The 20,342-nt window shown below is 40.7% G+C and overlaps 1 protein-coding gene and 1 long non-coding RNA gene across 3 annotated transcripts in view; one reads left to right on the top strand and one right to left on the bottom strand.

Annotated features, from left to right (window-relative positions):
• Positions 1-20,342, top strand: part of LOC135279403 (uncharacterized) — a 107,043-nt gene that overhangs the window by 57,041 nt on the left and 29,660 nt on the right. The window contains exon 5 of the long non-coding RNA XR_010346646.1: positions 7,839-7,964. This is a non-coding gene — a long non-coding RNA (uncharacterized LOC135279403). The remainder of the gene's footprint in view (positions 1-7,838; positions 7,965-20,342) is intronic.
• On the bottom strand, positions 1,602-19,752 carry PLA2G15 (phospholipase A2 group XV). Of its 2 annotated transcripts, none has more exons than XM_064386800.1 (6): positions 19,501-19,752; positions 12,252-12,408; positions 10,773-10,891; positions 9,238-9,336; positions 8,598-8,822; positions 1,602-5,804 (listed from the first exon to the last, which is right to left on the bottom strand). In XM_064386800.1, exons 1-6 carry the CDS (start codon positions 19,643-19,645, stop codon positions 5,293-5,295), a joined length of 1,257 nt encoding a protein of 418 aa, XP_064242870.1. In that variant the 5' UTR covers positions 19,646-19,752; the 3' UTR covers positions 1,602-5,292. The 2 variants fall into 2 exon arrangements, with proteins under 2 accessions (XP_064242870.1, XP_064242871.1); XM_064386801.1 differs by lacking the exon at positions 19,501-19,752 and adding an exon at positions 17,730-17,759.

Below are 20,342 nucleotides of genomic sequence, written 5' to 3' on the forward strand. Positions count from 1 at the left end.
GCAGCACCTTTTTTTAAATACATGATCCCTTTTGTACATCATAGTACTATACACCAATCCACTCCACGTAGTTGTGATGTCCAATTTGTGCTTTAATCTGAGCATGAAAATTGGAATGAATATCTAATTCACACCTTAGATCGTTTCACTTGAATTTGAATCAAGCTGAAGTTTCTTGCTTTTTACATCAGATAGGAAAAAAGTTCCTCCAGTAGCAGAGCCTGCATATGTACAATTGCTTCAGGAAACATTTTGTGGATATCAAACTTAGGCCTTCATTTCCCTGCAATCCTGTATCTCTCAGGTGAAATTAACACAGATGCTATTCAACAGTGCCTAAAAACCCTCTGTAACTTATATACTACTGCCCTCTACTGCATATATACATACATATATATATATACACAAATCATTGGAACAAACTTAACATCACTATTTTTAGTAAAACATTGCATGTGAATTTCTTGCAGTTCCTGGCCTCATACTTCATTCTGGTTTTGCCCAAAATATGCTGATTTGGGAGCTAAATATTCCACTTAACTCATCTGTGGATCTGAATGACCACAAAGGACATTAGCCTTAAATCAAAGCAAACTACTAACCTAGACCTTTAGAGGAAAGCCACAACTCAAGCAAGGGAAAGTAAAAATTTCTCAAAACTGCAATCCTATCATTAATGAAATAACTTAAGATGGCACAGCAAAATAGCATCAGACAAACTGCAGCTGTAATTTTGTTATTTGGAGGTTGCACAAGCACTGCTAACTCCTGTGTTACATCTATAATCCAGCATCAGACCCCACACGTGTCTCTCATGGCTTTGCCTGTTATCATCCTGCCCTCCTCTCCCCTGTGCGCCCAGGCTCCCCAGCTTCTGGCAAGGACTGGCACGTGGCTTCAGTGCAGTACCCTCCCCATATTAACAGGGAGCTGGAAGGCCACATTGCCCTTTTTCCTGCAATCACATGGGGGTCACAAACCTTGAGGCAGGCATGGGTGAGATCTGTACTGGGACAAGATGTCCCAACAGTGCATCTAGGGCACAGAGGGGAACAGCAGTCACTAACACTCACTGGTACTACACTACAGTCATTATCATGTCAGAAAAACCCCAGATGTTCACAGAATCACTGTCTAGCATTACAGCTTCTAAAAAGACACAATGCACTATTTCTAATTGGAAAAAGATTGTTTCATACAACTGTAAAACACTATGGTCATCATGCATGGGTTTGTGGATCAGTTTGGAAACCAACACCATAAAGGAAACTGCAGGCATTTAATACACTTAACTGAGGAACCAATTTCAAAAAAATTACCTGAGCAGAATCATAAGGCATCTGAGAACTCTTTTTTAAACACAAGAGAAGCAAGTAAGATGTAAGCAAAAGGAAATTGAGTAGTCTCAATCCCAAACCTCCATAAATTCAAGAACAATTAACAGTGAACTCCAAATGTACCACAAGACAGTACATGCATTTGGGAGATTAAGCAGGAATTGCTGTGAGAGACACCAATCATCTTTAAGAAAGAAAAACACCACCAAGTTTTCATTTCCTCTGGTAACTGAGACAGCACATTATTCACAACAGGAGACAATCTGTATTAGATCAACTTTATTATATTATCAAATTTGACAATAAAATATTCAAAATCTATTGAACACATTCATACACAGGAACATATAAAATGCCAGGCCTCAGAATATGTTCTGTACAAAATACTGGTTAGTGTAGAGCAGCAAAGTCACTGCCAAACATTCCCTGAATTTAAGAGGGCCTTGAACACACTGTGCTCCAAGAATTACCTTAATACCAAACATTCCTTCCTTTGGTCTGCAAATCCTTTGCAATTATTGCTTGTTATTGAAGCTTTCTGCTTTTATACAAATCACATAGTGACTCTAAACCTCTTCACAAGTACTACAATGACAGCTGAAAGCTTCTTCAGCATTTTCTATACAAATTGCCAAAAAATAAACACATTTGGTCCTCAAGACTAGTTTTGGTTTCTGAAAATATCCTGGAAGAATAAAACAAAGTAAAAATTATTGAAAGAGACACATAATTAATGCTTTAGGTATAACAAAGATACATTAGTGAATTCAGACACTTCAGCTGTGCAGTGTGGCAAAGCACCTGAGTTAATCTTCTTATCAAAGTGCCACATTCTCAGTAAAGATTTTTTTTCAGACCTCTCTCCCCGCAGGAATGGAGACACCTCAGAGCCCGGGGCTGCAGCAGGTGTGACAGCAACGCTCAGTGCTGCCCCTGCAGAGCATCTGCTCAGAGAGCAGCCGCTCCTCACACAGTGCAGGGCTTCCACTTCAGCAACTGGAATAATGCATTCACTTCTCAATGAGAACTGCATCCTCACAGGCAAGAAACTGCAAATGAAAGGGCTGATGATCATTTGGGTAGGGGGAAAAAAGACCAAGAAGCTCCCACACTTTCTGGACATAAAACTCCAGCCTGCAGAGGCACCACAAGCAATCAAAGAACACCAGAGGTGCTGTGCTTGCTCTCTCACAGCACTTAGGCCTCAGGTACACACATTTCTTTACAACAGTACAACAAGGCTTTATAGTGACAAACAACAGAACAAACAAACAAAAGCCTTGAAAAGCCTTCAGCTTCATTTTACCACATTAACTATCACAAGGCTTGTCTACTAACAGAAAACTGGTTTAGAAATCTTTAGGTTAAAAGATACAGCCAACTAATCTCAGAAACAGTACTAGGTTGCCAAAATTAGAAAAGAATAAAAAAGTTGTGCTTTTTTTCGTCTTTTGGGTCACAAAAAGTGTATTTAAAAAGTACTAAAGAAAAAAAGAGCCAAAAAAGCAAGCACTTTTTGAATCATGTATTTTGGAACTTCAAATCACAAGAAACCCCTGCAGCTAAATTCTTGCTATGAGACTGAAAATGCTATTGATTAATGGTTTAGGATCCAAACAAATCTTACAAACATTCTCCAGATCAGGTCAAGAATTGTTTACCTACATTGTTTTCTCATTCTTCAGCCCTTGATGTCTATGTTGGTATCCTGCAATACAGCCTCCAGCTCCACTCAATCCAGTGCTTATAAACAGGCATTCTCCTTCAGCAAGAAATACAGATTGTGATTATATGTTTTCTGTAATTTATTCACATAGCCATTTATTAAAAATTTGAGTCAGACCAAGGAAGAGCTTTATCATCTTCAAGTAGTCTTGGAACACAAGCCTGAAGCTTATCCAGCTGACAAGCCCTGTATAAAATAGATCACTTGGCTAAAGGACAATTTTTGGGGTGATTTTTTGAAGGTGGGTTGGGGCTTTTTCCCCCCCCTCTTTGTTGTTGTAGAGCTTCTTCTTTTGGGGGAATTGGTTGTGGTTTGTTTTTTTTTTCATTTCAGCAGTTACACATTGCAAAGGCTGTGGACAACTCAGTACTTACTCTGGAAAAGTCTAGGCAATATTGCTGCTGGACTGTAGGGCCTGGGCAGGTGAAGACAAGGTAAATGATCCATTTTAAAAATCAGGAAAATGTCTACACTCCCTCAACATAAGCACTAGGAAAAAACGCAGAGGGGGAAATAAAGCTTATTTTTTTAGGAAGTTAAAGCCTAGTAAGATAATTAGCTTGTTGATGACTCTAGTTCAATTTGTTTTGAATTAACAAGAGATTTCTGAATTAAAACTATCTCCTGGTTCCATTCTACAATAGCAAGAGTTCAAGCCCATCAGTTCAACAGAACTTACTGATATGTCTAGTGGCAGAAAACATTTTAGGCATGCTATCAAAACAGTTTAATCTTAAGAAACTGAATTTGTCTAAAGGCTAAAGTAATTAATCCTTAATAGTTTGATGAGTTTCTGCAACTCTTAAAATATTTTTCTTGGAGAACCTAGCATTTTGAAAGCATTCAAAGCTGTGCTTTTAGAAAACTAAGTGCTGTCTAACTGGGTGACTGGTTTTAAAGCAAGCAAGAGAGAATTTTTGAGTGTAACTATTTCTCTAACAGGACTTCTGTAATCATGATGGTAAATATGATGGCCTTTAGGCCAGCACTTCTGTGAAGGTCAGAGTTGAAATCACTATTTTAACATTGAGTAGAACAACACTGTAGGAAATTACAGAACTGCCTGATCAGCAATTTATAGAAACATTTAAGGAACCACGTGTCCCAACTTCTTCCAACAGCAAAAATGAAACTTGTAATCTATGGGAAATTATGTTTAGTCCTAAAGCAAAAAATTTCTTTTCAGTGGAATGCAATGTTGATCCAATCACTGCTTAGTCATGTGACTGGACCAGAGCCAAAGTATTTGATTGAGAACAAGGTTTATACTCCACACTGGCTTTCATTCCCCACTCTGTTTCAGAAGTTCACTTTTCTTTAAATGCTGCCCACCATCCATTATCATTTCCACTACAGGAGGTTGTTTTCCACCAGCAATGCAATTCTATACCTTACAGATTGTTTGCCAGTATTCAATTAGCTTTGATTGATGTGCAACTCCACACTGCTACAGTTATTACAAGCACCAACCACAGTTTAGCTTCATTCCCACATTGAGAAATAAAGCACAGGCTGAGAACTCCTCAGACTCCAGACTGTATGTGATCAGGGATTCTACAAGTTGATAAGCAAATAATTTTCTCTTTCCAAAATAACCCAGCAGGGCACCTAATAAAGAAGCTTCAAGTAATTTACACATCTATCTTTTTCCCCCCCATAGGCTGTAATAAATAAAAGTCTGGATTACAACAATGGTAGCACAGTTGCAGGCAGACCTCTTCCCCATTTTACCTAGTAGATATGCACAATTTACAAACTAATCCACTGGGAACTATGGATCAGAATACACTAGACCCTTTAAAATGCTTACTGTGTTTGCCAAATTGTTAATACCATTCCCTGGGGCATCCAAAATTGCCATCCTTCCTAGCCTTCCACTCCAAACCTGCAAAGACCACACAAAGGAACTCTGGGATGTATGACTCCATGTGGTATGTGCAAGGGGCTGCACAATCTCCAAATGAAAGTCTGTATGACCATTGGACACAAACACCAGAGGCACCAAAATGCATATTTGACAAAAGTTTCAGAATGTGAAAATACCATGAAATATAATGAACACAAATCAGAGACAAACAATCATTTAGAATACCAAGCAACTTGAAAACAACCTTTTAAAAAAGCAAAATAAATAATTCAAATATCTAAGTATCAAGGGATTAAAAGGCATTTCCCCATATTTAAGGGAAGGCATCACAGGTGAGGAAAATAACTATCAACACAAGGCTATCACAAATCAAAGAGCAGCTTTTTCACATAGGAGATAGTAGTATCATTGGACAGCATTTCAATGTGCTCGTTTCCTGAAAGCTCCAACATCACCACTTCCTGTTTTTGCCTGTCCACCCACTTCCTACATTGCAAGGCACTCTGTAAGTTCACTGTACCATCCCCATCGCTGTAGAAGATCTTGGGCTCTCTGTCAGGGAAGCTTTCGTAGTGGAAGGAGTCGGGGGTTTCCACGCCGGTGCCGTAGAGGCAGTGGATGCGCACGCCGGGCGGGGTCATGCCGTACACCAGGTGCTCCGTGTCCTGCCTCATCAGCCAGCCGTCCTCGAAGTCAATGTCCCTGTAGAACTTCCAGTAATCCCGCAGAGTGTAGTTGGCTGTGGGGGTGCTCACGAACACCTTGTCTGGAGGCCACGTGTAGTTGTAGGGGAGCATCCAGTTCGTGGAAACTGCAGATCTCTGCTGGTCTCTGATCTTGAGTGAGCTGATAACGGGGATTCTGTTGTTGTCACCTTAGGGAGAAAAGTGGAATGTCATTCTCCATAAAGCAAGACATCAATCTTAACCAGCAGCAATTACTAGCACTCATGGTGAGAACATAAATAAGTTTGTCCCCTGGCTTACAGTGACAATTTGAAAAGTTTTTCCTCATTTATAATTGTCTTGTAAATTAACTTCTGCAAACTAACTTTTAATAACTTTCAAAATTTAAATATGAGTTGATGAATAACTGAAACAAATGGCTTGAACTAACACATGACTAAGTGATAATTTATATGCACCTTCCTGCATATTATAACAATTGTTCTTCCATCTTCACAAAATCAAAAGCTGCTTAATAAATACAGTGATTACTTTAAAGAAAAAAAGAAAGGAAAAAACCAACAAAACCCTGAGACAAACACAAGTTTATATTCCTTATTTGTTTTCATTATGACAGTGGCTGTCACACCTCAATTCTTTTGTCAGCTGAACTTTGAATTTTATTTTCCATTATTTCCAGGTGGTTACAGCATGTAACCAGGTCAACCATGTGCATGTTACAGCCTGTCCAGGTCAACTATGCCACAGAAACTGAAATGCTGCAACTGAAACCACTGTTCCTGAAAAATAGACTTTGGTGCTATTTCAATTCCATGGGGTGGCACTATTGCTTCAGCAAGGAGACACAAAGCACAGTAATGCCATCTTTAGGAAGACTTTATGGAGACACTGCTAGTCTGAAATAGATAAAGAAAACTCAAATGCACATCAAGAATCACAAAGATCCTGAAAAATGGGTCTCATGATACTGTGTGGAGTAACAACTTCACTGTGCACTCCCACCACTAAGTTGCTGAAAACTGCCAAGCAGTTTTCAGCCAAGGAAAGCCCAAGTTCTGAACTGAACAATGAAAGGAATGTGTACAAGATTTATTTCCAGCAGAATAATCAAACACAGAACCTGACTATCCCAGCCTTCTCTTACAGAACTGTAACAAAGTGCTTCTCAAATCCTTTACTTTTCTCGTAAGTGAAGAAGTACAGGATGGCCAACACCACATTTCAGTCAGCAGACACATCAAAATATTAGGAGTAAGGAACACACTGCTAACATTTCAACCTTTCAGCACATTAAAAATAGAAACAAACCACTATGAGCTTTGTGTGTTAGCCCACTACAGCAGAACCCAGCAAAGCCCATGTACAAGTAGCTGAAAGTATGACAGAAATCTCCAGAAAACAATTCCACCTGTGTACTGTTTACCACTTTGATAACACAGCTGTGGATTTGACATGAAGCTCCTGGCATCACATATTATAAACAGGAATGGGAGCAGAAAGAATGCATTCATAGAGTGCCCCATCTTTCCTGCTGAAATGTAGTCTTTTCCATTAAGCAACAATTCTTCAGCATACTAACCCTGATAACTTTAGAAACTTAAATAAACTAATGCAGGCCAAGGGCTGATGGTGGTTTACTACAGATACTTGAGACAGAAACAGCTTAAACCTGTACATTCTGATATTATGTTTGCCCATGTAACTTTCCCACACGATTCTTAAATTTCTGCTCCAAAACATGGAAGTTTAGTACAACAGATACACAGATTGAAATATGACTGACTACATTTTAGTAGAAATTTAGCTATTCATTATGCATTGGTAGAATTAGCCCCTTTGCTTGAGATGCATTATAAAGTGTAGACATGGTATGAAGCACTAGAGTTTAATCCAACAGAGATATGGGACTCTGGAATGTAACTGTGTAATTTTATAAGGGTGATATTAACATTGTTCACTTCTTGCCATTTCTGTAGCAAGCAAATATGTCAGACAAAACCTGTGGGAAAAGGGAAATAAATTTTTACAGTGACATTTCAACAACTTTAACAGTGTGTAAATTGGGTGTTTGTACTGAGTCAAGTTTTCTAATTAGTAATGGAGTAGTGCACTACTGTTCAGAATCAAATGCCTTTGCTAAGCAAAGTATTCTTTGTTCTGTCCATGCATGGCTGACTCTTGTTGTGTTTTGCATTTTGATGAAGTCCAATTTTTGATGTCAGCTTTGATTAGGAAGAAGATAGTGGATATCCAAAGCTAACAAGTCAGAAACAAGCTACAAAACCAAGCCCAAAACATTGAGAACTGAATGTCAAAGCACATGATGTAATTATGGTATCACATGATGGGTAAGTGAAGATTTTCCATCAGTCATTTTCAGTTACTTAGTGAAGTACATTATGCTGCTTTATTAATTTTTTTTGTTGTTTTTTTAGTCTCTGGCATATCTAGTGTGCTAAACCCAAGACCTCAAAGATTCACTTTCCTAATCTGCAGTTATAATTTTCACCTGACATTTACACTGTTGGCACCAGTTCCCCAATATCTCTACAAATTTCCTTTAATGTTAACCTCAAGCAGCTGTGTGATCTTTAATCAAAGGAAACTGCTGAATGCTCTGGAGTCCTTGGGAGCTTTGCCATACTGAACAAAGAGCAGTCAGGCTGGTGGCAGAAGGGGCAGAAAGGGAAGGCATCAGGCCAAACAGCAGACAACACAACAATGTGCTGAAAAGAGGTCAGGAGAGGTCAAGAAGGGAAGAAAGCTCCTGGTTACAGGATGTGGGAAATCTCAGTCCACCCCCACAAATGTGAAAGATAACAGTTGGGTTGCAAGGCTTGAAACATCAAGTGGTTGTCACTTACAAAAAAGTATTTTTCCCTTCATGGTACCTTAAACTCTCATCCTGCAGTCCTACAGTCAACAGTCTGGTTAGCACTGTGCAGTACACACAGCACAGGGCAAAGCCTCAAATTACCCACCTGAAGCCAGCACACGGAGAGTTTTAGCCACTCCCCCCCAGGGAGCACCTAATGACACATAATCCTTAATGTACTTGTCCTTCCAATCCTGGGACTGGCGGTTCAGGAAGTAGAGGGTGTACATATTGCCCATGCTGTGGGCAATCAGGACAACAGGGCTTCCATACTGCTCATACAGCAACTCTATCATCTTGCGAAGTGCCACAAAATAGTCTTCATTCTCATCTAAAATACACAGATTAGACAGTGATAGTTATTAACTGTGAATGCTGAGCTTTAAATAAATAAGCTTTTAAATAATGGTGTTGAACTGTCTGCAGAATTAATAATGCAGACCTTAGAAATTCCAGTATTGAATGGGGGGGAGGGGGGGTAGTTTTATGTGGACATACTTTGCTGAAATGGGTTTTTTCTGTTGTTTTGCTCTGGTTTCAAGCAAGTTTTAAGTAGCAAGTTGTTTAACGAAGAAAAAAAAACAAAACCACAACACCAAGTTTGCATTTGCATCTAGGAGTACCCAGGCCCCAAGAACTAAACAAAACTAAGTTTTTAGATTGTAAAGGATGGGAGAAGTGATTCAATACAATATTTTCTGGCTAGGAGAGTCATAATTTTATTAAAGTAACAGTATATTATTTACTTGGTGCCTTTCTCCAGTCATAAGGTGCTCCTCTTATATCTTCATCACGTTTGTAGCCCCAATCTACTAAACTCTGCACCAACATATAAAAGTAACTTCCTGTAAATATCAGATAAGAGAGAAACAGAAGAGTAACAAGGTTAGCGTGAGAAGCAGCTGTCAGCCACTACTGCAAAACAAAGTTCCAGAGGCATTATCTCTGACATCATACACACACATAAAACCTGCAGTTTGCCTTTAACAAGAAAGCTGCATGCATATTAAACAAAATGAGTTATGCTCACTATCCCCCAAAAATGAGAGAATATCACCATTAAAACTTCTTACTAGATGGCTGACCTCTCAAGCATTTTGGCAGCCAAATGTAGTATAGGCACAGTGGATAAATTTTACTCAGAGTAAAGTTTACCCTTGAACTGCAACATAATTTCTGAGGGGTTTTCTTCAGAGTGATAGCTTTTGTTGATCACAAATTAACAACAGGTAGGGAGTAACGGTTGGCCTGGACTTCAACATTTATTCTTGAAAACAAATGCTTATTATATACCCTAGGGCAGAACTCCAGAAACTACCTCAAAACTATTCTTTTATCTCTGGGGTAGTGGACTAAGACTTAAGTAACCGACCATAAAGCTTTAATAGCAAAAAAGGAAACAGTTACAGACTGCATATTGAAAGATGTTACTTCATACAAGGTTTGACACATGGGATTTAAGTATTACCATGACTAAATGCATCCAGTAACAATGTCAGAGCAGTCTACTGAACAGAGTCATATTTAAGTTTTTGAGAGAACCTCACTTGAATGTTTACCATACTGTCCCTCAAGTGGAGAATTTAATCATAGCCTTGTTCTAGGTGCAAGAGTGATGCAGTGCAGACAATTAAGCACATCACTACCCTTAAAGAACAGATCCATGTTATGAAGCATGTGAAGCTCAGTCCATTACTGCCTATTCAATTCCTCCAGTCTTCAGCCACAGTGAACTCACAAAAGCTTATCAAACTCTGAAACATGACTTCTACAAAAGCACCAAACAAAAAACCCTGCAAACACATTAATGCAGAAATCTTTTGCAGCACAAATGCAATTATATAATTACTCTGAGACCAGCAAAATACAAGGAGCTACACATTGTGGTACCATATCTCCCAATCCAATTAACCCACTCCTAAGGCCAAAGAACATTTTACTCAGAACTTGTGCTTTTATTTCAGTTTTGCTTGTCAAGCTTCTGTCACAGAATTTTCTACTCAACCCATCTCATTTTCAGAAAGCATCTGTCCTCAATATGCCTACTCAGATTTCATCCACCAAAGTTAGATTTGACACAACACTAAATAACACGGAATCCTCCTGTCTCAATCTATCAGGCCATGCAACAAATGAAACAATACAATGGAATGCAAACTCTTAAAAGCCAAGAGAGCTCACAGAACTGTAATTTGAAATCACATTTCAGAAGCTTGTTGCATAAAGGCAAACTAGAAAAACCTCCAAGTGACAAAGCACTCCAGACACAGCTTGTACATACCAACGCTCCTTTTACTTGGGTCAAGAAATTCCAAGGAAAACGTCTGCCCAAACCCTGGCACTCTGATATCCACTCCATCTGGTGGCTCTGTAATCTTACTTGTTCGATTATACACCAGCCTGGGGAGGAGGGAAAGGAAAACAATAAAAAAACCCCATGAAACATGTTTTATTGCCACATGACAACCCTCAATTACACTGCGTCTTACATTCTGAGTGCAGTACAAGAACTTTAAGTGCTGTTACTCAGAAGGAGGAAAAACCCAACCCAAGCAGACATGATCAGAGTACTCTCATGGCTAAGAGATTATACAGTGCAAACAATTACTTTAATTACTCCACTGCTTCATGGTGCAGAATCTAAGACCTTTTTGTCTCTGTAAAACTGAGCATATGGAAGTGTGACTGAACTTCATCTTTGATATCAGCTACTTTATATAGTTCTATACCATTTGACTATGCATCAAGCCACAAAATGGAAAAACTTATAAAGGGCAGAAGAATGTGGCAATAGGACAGAAAATACCTATTAAATCAGACATAAAAATATTAACCTACCTAAAATAATTGATTTCTCTTTAACTAGAAACATCCATGCCAGCATAAGGAAATACTTTATTTCCTGATTAATGACAACTGGCACCTCAGGAAATATACTGAGGTCTTGAGTAAGTAAATACTTTTCAAATCAACTTAGGATGTGAAGTATCTGGAGCATTGAGTCAGGAGTTTATTTCTTTAATCATCCCTATTATTACAGTTGGGGGTTGGTTTGTTTTTAGTATCATATCAATATAATTTTCATTTCTGAATGCAAGGTTTTGCCCCTAGATGGAGTCTAAGAATCTAAACCAACACACAAAAATCTCTCCAATCCATAAGGCACGGGGCAAAATAAAGCAGACTGCTTTACAACAGCTCAGTCCATTCATAAAAGAGCAACATGCCATCACTATAGTTTTTAATTGCACCAGATAATTATTTCTTGTTTTCATACATATATTTATATTATTTTTACAGGAATACTAATAAAGCAGATCGAGTTATGAAATAGCCCAAAAGCTTTAAATTGGGCAATTTTTAAAACCAAAATATTTCAGATGGAACTTCCTGTGCATCAGTTTCTGCCCATTTCCTCTTGTCCTACTGCTTGGCAGAAAAAAAAAAAAAAAAAAGAGCACAAAACCTCCTCCTTGAGATAAGTCACAGAGGTGTCTAACAAGTGCTCAAACCTACACTGAGTCACTGGTAGAAGAGAAAGTGGAAGGAAGCAAGAGAGCCTCTGCTTCTCATCAGCAATTACAGCTACTTCAGAGGACACAGAGCTACATCTTCAGACCCCTCCTGTTAGCCTACCCAGCAGAATTCCAAGTCATTCCTCTCACTGGTCTTGAATCAGAAAAGGAATTTAAATGCAGCCATTCTGCACATCAGCCTATGGAAAGGATGTACCTGCAAAGAGCAACATTTCTGCTCTTACCTGATATTATCAATCCAGCAGTCAATGATGACAGGCAGAAGCAATTCTAGATTCAGCCAGAGTGTAAAATAACTGTCTGTCTTCTTAGAGCAGAGATAGTGCACCACTGATGGCTTATCTAACTTTGCTTCCAACTGATTACCTAAGTCTCCTGGAACTGAAAAATATAAAGATGAGAGAGAGATATAAAAAGGAGACATTTAATTAAAGCATATAACATTTTCTATTGCAGTATACACAGCTAAATACTGCAGCCCTTATGTGCATTATCACTGCAACCAGAGACACCATCAGGTTTTGTAATTTTCCATCAGGAAAAAAATACTACATAGAAGAAGGTACTACATACATACTTCCACTGAAAATATTTCTATATTTTCAAAGCTCATTACCTGAAAAACCAACATGTAGAATGATTCTGGATGAACAGCTCCTAGCTTCAAAGAGCAGACTATAAAGGAGCGTGCATGGGTATGAAAAAAAAAAAGATTGCCTAGGACATTACCACTTATCTGTGTTTTCAAGTACAAACTGAATCTTTCTGAAAGAACTTTTTTCCCAGAGCATCACAACTTTGTTCTCTTTAAACAGTTGCCTGCAAACTATCAACCTGACATTAGAAACATAAAAAGTATTGATTTATAACAATTTTCAGCACCAAGTTTTCAGAGAAACTTCTAACATTCTCTTATGTTTAGCCATTTTTCCTCAAGAACCAGAAGACAAAAACATTTAAGTAACTGCAAAGTTTTTCAATACTAGAAAAATTTAGAAGTTAGGCACATCTTAAGGGTTCCCTCCACTCCTTTCAGGTCCACAAAGCCCCCTTTTTAGGGTGTGCTTGTCAAGGTTTAATTTTGAAGTTTTTTAATGCAGGTCTACCCATACATTTGTTCCCCCTATGCTCCAGTAAACTGTGCAATCAAATCAGTTTGAGTTCTACCACACATTGATACTTAGCAATGGTTTAAGGAAAGCGATAATATCATTTAGCACAATGCCTAATTTAACTGGAAAACCAGATGTGCTTTTAGAAAAAAAAGTTATTGCAGAACTGAAAAAGGCCTGAAAAAAACTGAAAAACTTCAGATAACCACACTCTCACAACCTCCAACCACAGCAGGTTATGCCCAACCATGAGATGTACGTCAGGATTTCTTTATTAACTACCTCTACTTTCTCATTAGGTTTTTAGGAGCTTTATTTTTGTCACCTGAAGTGAAACGTTAAAAGGCCCAGTAGCTGACCACGGTTTATTTTAGGTCATATTTCAAGGACTCTGATATACTTGAAAGCATAGTAAGGGAGATTACACCATTGCATCACACCCCAGAAAGAGTTTACTGAAGTTCAGTCTTGTAACCTCACAAAATCCTGCTTAGTAATTGCTTAGAAAGCTAAGGCAACAACTTGTTCCAGTCTCGTGCCTCTGCCGTATCAGTGCTTTTAATTGGAAGGGGAACAGAACGTAATTCTATTTATATCAATCTTTCATGACTGCCCAGTTTCTGCAGGAGACCCGCCAAGGACAGAACAGGTTGATTTTGTCTTCAGTTTCAATGCAAAACAAAGAAGAGTGACATTTTGTTCTAGCCTGGAATCTCACTTCCTTGGGTAAAAATAAAGTTCTTCCAGCAAAGATACCCTTCAAAGACTTAGACAAACACCTGGGGTACCAGAGTTTGGAGAACTTGGTGAGGTTTCCAAACTGCACTCAATCAATCACAAGCAGTCCTGCTCAGAGTAGGGAAAACTCACAGCTGAAGAAGCTTCAGATTATAATCAAGATACATCTATCAACAAAGCACTGAAAGCAGGAAACTCTACAAAGTCTCACTTGGACTTAATGGAATGATCTTAGATTAACTGCAACTTTCATTTAGTTAAGATATTTTATCTTCAACCTTCTGGAGGATAGAGGCTCTGCTCCTGTGTCCAGTTCAGGACACAAGATGAGAAACATGACATACAGATTTTACTCAAGGGATGATAAGGAACAAGATGAAAAATGGCAATTTTTTTCAATTCTAAACAAAAGATACAGGACAAGTTCTACCTGTGCAAAGATAAATACTGTAGCTAAAAAAGAAATTCTGATGTACAAGTATGATACCTGTTTGTTTGTAAAGCAGGGATTAAGAAAAAATGTTTTTGTCATGTTTACATTTCCATATTAACAGAGAAGTTGTTAATCACTATCACTCACACCTTAGAGCTTTTTTATTTTCTAAAGTATACTTTGCAAACTGAAGATGTTTCAAATCTATAGGAAACAAAATACAGATATTTGGTTTTGAGATTATGTAAAAAAAACATGCAAGATCTTCAGCCCTCAACCCAACCAGTTTAACAGTGTTAATGATTTACATTTTGGCTGGAAAACTACTTAGTGGTTTTTTATAAGTAACAGGTTAAAAAATATCACACTGAAGATTAATTCTGTAGGTTAAGGATGTGGCTTTCTAAATTTTCTATTGTAGAATTTGAAAGCAGTAGAAAAACATTTTTCCCTTTGCTTTCAGACCATATGGAGGATGGACCTGCAGGCAGAGTAATCTGCGTGCAATTTTTCTCCTCATCCTCTCATCTACCAACACCTGCAGTTTCTAAACCTTTCTGCTGGAAATATTAAAGAGAGCTCTTTAAAGTTCTAAAAGTTGTTTTTAAAGCCTGCACACTGACCCCAAAATAACTTGTTTGTGAAGTTCTGCAAAATACATCAGCACCAGTTAAGACCGGATGTCCAAGACAAGATCTTCAGCAGTACCCTGCTTCCCTAATTTGCAGCTGTGTAATTCCTCTGTTGATTTCAGAACTGCAACATTTGGAAAAAATAGATTTCTTATTCAGCAGAAAAAAAAGAGTTTCCATAAGATTTTGTGTTCTATCAGTTCTAGCACATCCTCCTTTTTCACAAAGAGGCTAATCCCAACAAAACTCACTCTAATACATCAATAAGCCAAATTCACTTCCAATATTCATAGTATCCTTGGCTAATTTTTTGGTCTCATATGCCCTGAAAAAACTAGTAGATCTCCCTCTGGGATGTGTTTTTATATGATTAAACCGTATAGAAAAGCACATTTAGAAATATCATTAGAGTTTAAGAGAGGTAACAGACTGTGAATTGCAGTAATTAGCTTTAGGATACATTCCTACTCTTGCCTATCACTATCCTTAAGCCTTAATGACAGATTCACAGTTCCCACCAAGAGACAATGAGCAAATTGCACCCTAAAAGGGACTTGCATTAAGACTGCTCAGGTAAGAAAAAAGATCATTCAACAAATGTCCAAATATGAGGATCCTAAGGGGAAAAAAAAGCATCTATTTAACAACAGGGTGGAAAGGCAGGATATTTTTTTCATATCAGGAAAAAGAAAAAAAAAGAGGGGCAGCAGTTGGTATATTTTTACTACTTTTATCTGAAATGCAAATGCCTTTGGGTATTTACCAACTATTGCAACTTTTTAACCAGTATTATTTCCTCAAATAACTGTCACCTTTTTGGTTCTATAAATTAGTCTTCCTTCAAAATGAAGCAACTTTCCAGGAAAATTAATTTTAAACTCTGACTACAAGTCTCTGAGAACATCTTGAAGCAGCTCACAGACTCCACGGACTGCCACAGAAAAGGCCTTGTTTAAAATTAGGAACAAGAAAGCAAACAACGTCTCACATGATACTTCCAGATACCTTGGATCACATGAGGCATAAACATTTAAATCACTCCTGACATCTAGCCAGCTGACCATACAAACATACACAGCTCAATTAGCAGTCAGCAGGAATTCACAGGCACAGCTCCTTTGCATGTAAATCAATTATTAACAAACTTGATGTAGGTGTCTTTCTAGAAAACTTTAGCCAAGTACCTAACAAATTGTTTGCAGAAGGTATCAGAACATTGATATAGTTATTGTGTTGAGTCAGCTCTAAAAGGTAAAGAGCTCAGTGCATCTGACACTGATCTTATAAGGATGGGTTACCAGCTCCAAAAATGCCTAAGACACAAGACAGTATGCAGTGATTATTGATGCTCTATATGAGAATGAAGGAGGAAGAACAGCCACAAAAACTGCTTGAAACCAGCATTAAAGGCAAGCCTGTTGAACATCACCAAACTGATAAGAGAAGTGTAAAAAATTATAGTTCATCTAAAGATAAAGCAGATATGCAGACGTAATTGTGCAGAATATATGAAATATACATTTTTAGTAGGTATTTAGTAGAACAGAAGCATTCAGTGGGTTATTTTGGTTCTTAAAGGAGATTTTTCTGTATAATTACATCATCCTGGCTAAATGGAAAACACTTTAAAAAGGCATAAAAGCAAATCAGTGTCATAATTAGTTTCCTTTTTCCCCAAAACACTTGGGAAAGGAAACTGAGATGATCACCTTAGGTCTTAATGAGAATTGTGCCTTATATCAGGCTCTGAAAATAAGGTTTTGACTTTCACCTTCTTCTTTGATCGTTATATGAATGCTCGTCAATGCTTTTTTATTTAAACCTCAAAAAACAGAGCAATTGCACTGCAGTATTTTGCTGTCAGCTACTACCCATGGCAATTTGGTCCCTGGTGTTGCTCCCTTGGTATGGACGAACACGAGCTCCAGGCAGAGCAGCTCCTGCTCCTAAGGCACCTGGGGGATGCACAGACCAGGTTAAAAACAACCTAACCCAAGCCATGTGGTGCCACTCTCCACATTCCTTGTGCCAGCTCCTCCATTAAAGTAACTCAACTACAAAATTAATCACTTCTTCCTCATCAGGTTATTTCCTCATGCTTTAGCAAGACAAAGGACTCCACAAAGTGGCCAGCAAACAGGTACAAGGAAAGCTGGGTGAGCACTAAGGAGCTGCTAGACTGGCACAGAACCACCTTTCACCTGAGCCAGCTGGGGCTCTCCAAATCTGAGCTGCTGCCATCAAACTGTGGCCAAGAGTTACAAGGCTGTCTTCGTGCAGCTCAGCTGTTTTCAGATGTGACATTCCTCGAAGCAGCAGTTTTGTCAGTACCTGGGCAGCAGAACAGAAGTTACCCATATATGAGCAACACTCCATATTTTGCAAGATTCTGCTCTAGTTCCCCTCTGTTACTTGGGTAAGCATAGATTGCAACTGCAGAGCAGTTCATTACACAAAAGGTTTGAAAGCAATCTACACTGGGTCTTGTGACCACCCCTGGTCCAAAACATTTCTGAAGGGATCACTGTGTTGACAACATTCCTTTAAACAGCATTTCTTTTTTCTTTATTCCTTAAGATCAGGTGGCCAACTTGCCACACACAGTATGACCAAACTTATTCCCCTTTCTACTGAGGCATGTTAACCTCCAAACAGATAAGACTGCTTTGATCATGAGAACCTGTTTACTATAAGACAAAAAATTTATTTTAAAACTGAACTTATATGAGAAATTAGGAGTCTAAATGCCAGTCTGATAAATCAGGAGGATCAACTCTGTATTCCCACCTTGTATGGGCTCCAAATTCATCTCAAGCTTGTATAATGCAGCCTTACACCTCTGAATCTTTGTCATTTGTGTATCCAGGTGATGTGGGTTTTCTCCCTTCCCCCAAACACCTGTGTTAAGCCAGCACTTAGAATGCTTCCCTAAATTATTCCCATAAGCCCTTCCATCATCCTTATAACAGCAATTCCTAAAAAGCTTATTTTAGCATGTCACACGCACAAGAAGGATGAGGACTGGGCAGCAAAAAAATCCAGCAAATTTTAAAATGCAGAGACTGACTAGAACACTGAGAGACACAAGTTCTGCAGCATTTGATGAAAATTCACTGTAACAGCAAGAAAGCCTGTTGTAAAGCACTCTGGATGAATGTGTGCTCAGCCACACAGTATTTACCAGAATGTCTCTTCAGGAAATGTAGGTCAGCCACAGTTCTTAAAACCATCCTTAGGGAACACATATACTTACAGTAGATCCATCAGTAGTAAATCCACACTCCTACAGTCAGTAACCCTTTCTGCCATTTGCTTTTAAATCTTTGATTCCTTCCCAGATAGAGTTCAATATTGGATCAGCAAGTAAAACGTCTCTACCACAAGGAAGCCTGCACTGGAGCAAGTGCCAAGGCCTATTGCTACATCCAGCACTACAGAGCGGAAAGATGGCATAAAAGATTGCTTCTAGCCTTCCCAGACAGAATTCAAAGAATTCTTCCTGCTTCAACTCCTGCCTTTCTGCAGTTTCTACTTCCAAACCACAGCCTGCCAGTTCAGAGGCCATTTAAGAGCTGTGGATTTGTACACACTGTACCCTGAGATAACAAGAACATGTTTTAATATGCTCTGGTAGAGTTTGCCCCTCTAAGTCAGAAGTTTGTAACAGTAGTAACAAAGTCACCATCAGAGCCTAAATTATTATCAAGAAATTGAGACTGAACTGAACAACATGCCACTTTTCCAATCTTCCCAGTTTTTCTTCCCCAGTGACCATCAAGATTAATCAACAATGAGAACACCCAGCATGCTGAATATATCCACAGAACTGACCAGCTGGCATTACTGTCACCAAACGCACCTGCTGTCTCAGAATGCTTAAGAATTACAGTTTCAGTAGACAAGTTATTGAAACACTTCAAATTTATTTACATCTCATTACCAATGGATACAAAAAGCAACTAACAAATATTGCTTAATAACTAGCATATTAATATTATCTGCATATTCATTACAAACTATTTTGTGTTAACAGGTGAAACCACAGGCCAGTAACAAATTCTTGTTTTTCATTTTACATGATCAAGTGACAATATTTTTATTTTTTTATTTGGCAATTCAACTCCTCCTTCCACATCTGATTCCAACCTCTTTCACGAAAGGTTCATAGAGGGGAAAGACTTAAGCAGGGATGCTCTGGTGTTACTTAACGAGCTCGAAGCGCGTTAAAGCGAGCCTTGTCTGTCCCCCGGCCGCTGCCAGGCCAAGGCAGCCCCAGCGCGGACCTCCCGCGGCCGGGCCGTGCCGTGCCGTGCCGTGCCGGGCTGCCAGCGCCGGGGCAGCTGCGGAGCCGCCGCTCGGTGCGGGCTCCGCGCCCCCCGTGCCCCGGGCACTGCCGGCGCGGGCGGGGCGCGCTCCCCGCCGCCGTGCCGAGCCCGCAGCGCCCCGGGCCCCCCGCGGGGGTGGGTAACGGGGCCGGCGGGCTCAGCTCGGCTCGGCGCAGCTCAGCTCAGCTCAGCCCGGCCCCGCAGCGCCCGCCCCGCCGCCCCCCGGCTCTTACCCAGCACCACGGGCGGCCCCGCGGGCCGGCGGCGCGGCGCGCTCCCGCCGCCGGGGCACAGCAGCAGCAGCAGCAGCAGCAGGAGGCTGAGGAAGGAGCTCCGTCCGGAGCGCGGGAGGAGCCTGGCGCCAGCCGGCAGGAACATCGCCCCTGCGCATAACCCCGGGGCCAGGAGCCGCCACCGCTGCGCCGGGGCTGCCGCGGCCCGGCCGGAGTGCGGCCCCGCCGCCCGGCACGGCCAGAAAAGGGCCCGCCCGCCCCGCCGGGCCCGCCCCCGCCCGCGTCACCGCCGAGCGCGGCGGGCTCGGGCGGCCGCCGCTCGGCCCCGGCTGTGAGAACTCGATCGTGCCGCGGGAAGCCCTGTCAGTGTGGCGGCCCCGGCTGTGGGAGCTCGGTCCCTGTCAGTGTGGCGGCCCCGGCTGTGGGAGCTCGTTCCTGTCAGTGTGGCTCGGTCCCTGTCAGTGTGGGAGCTCGGTCCGTGTCAGTGTGGCGGCCCGGGCTGTGGGAGCTCCATGCCCCCTCGGAAAGCCCTGTCAGTGTGGCGGCCCCGGCTGTGGGAGCTCGTTCCTGTCAGTGTGGCGGCCCCGGCTGTGGGAGCTCGTTCCTGTCAGTGTGGCGGCCCCGGCTGTGGGAGCTCGGCCCTGTCAGTGTGGGAGCTCGGTCCCTGTCAGTGTGGCGGCCCGGGCTGTGGGAGCTCGGTCCCTGTCAGTGTGGCGGCCCGGGCCGCAGGCACAGGCAGCTGGCCCGGACAGGTAGGGACAATTCCCCCGTTCTGCTGGCGCCGGCAGAAAGCTCTGAGGGGGCAGACGTGCTGAGGGAGGAGAGCGTTTGTCTCTCATTAT

Source organism: Passer domesticus, chromosome 12, assembly GCF_036417665.1.
Source record: "Passer domesticus isolate bPasDom1 chromosome 12, bPasDom1.hap1, whole genome shotgun sequence".
NCBI lineage: Eukaryota > Metazoa > Chordata > Aves > Passeriformes > Passeridae > Passer > Passer domesticus.

Excerpts from the sequence above, each read along its gene's own strand:
- PLA2G15 (XM_064386800.1), bottom strand. The coding sequence starts at position 19,645 with ATGTTCCTGCCGGCTGGCGCCAGGCTCCTCCCGCGCTCCGGACGGAGC. Across the intron at positions 10,892-12,251 it reads TGCTGGATTGATAATATCAG|GCTGGTGTATAATCGAACAA; the intron begins GTAAGAGCAGAA and ends CCTCCTCCCCAG. Across the intron at positions 5,805-8,597 it reads TCTCCGTGTGCTGGCTTCAG|GTGACAACAACAGAATCCCC; the intron begins GTGGGTAATTTG and ends TTTCTCCCTAAG.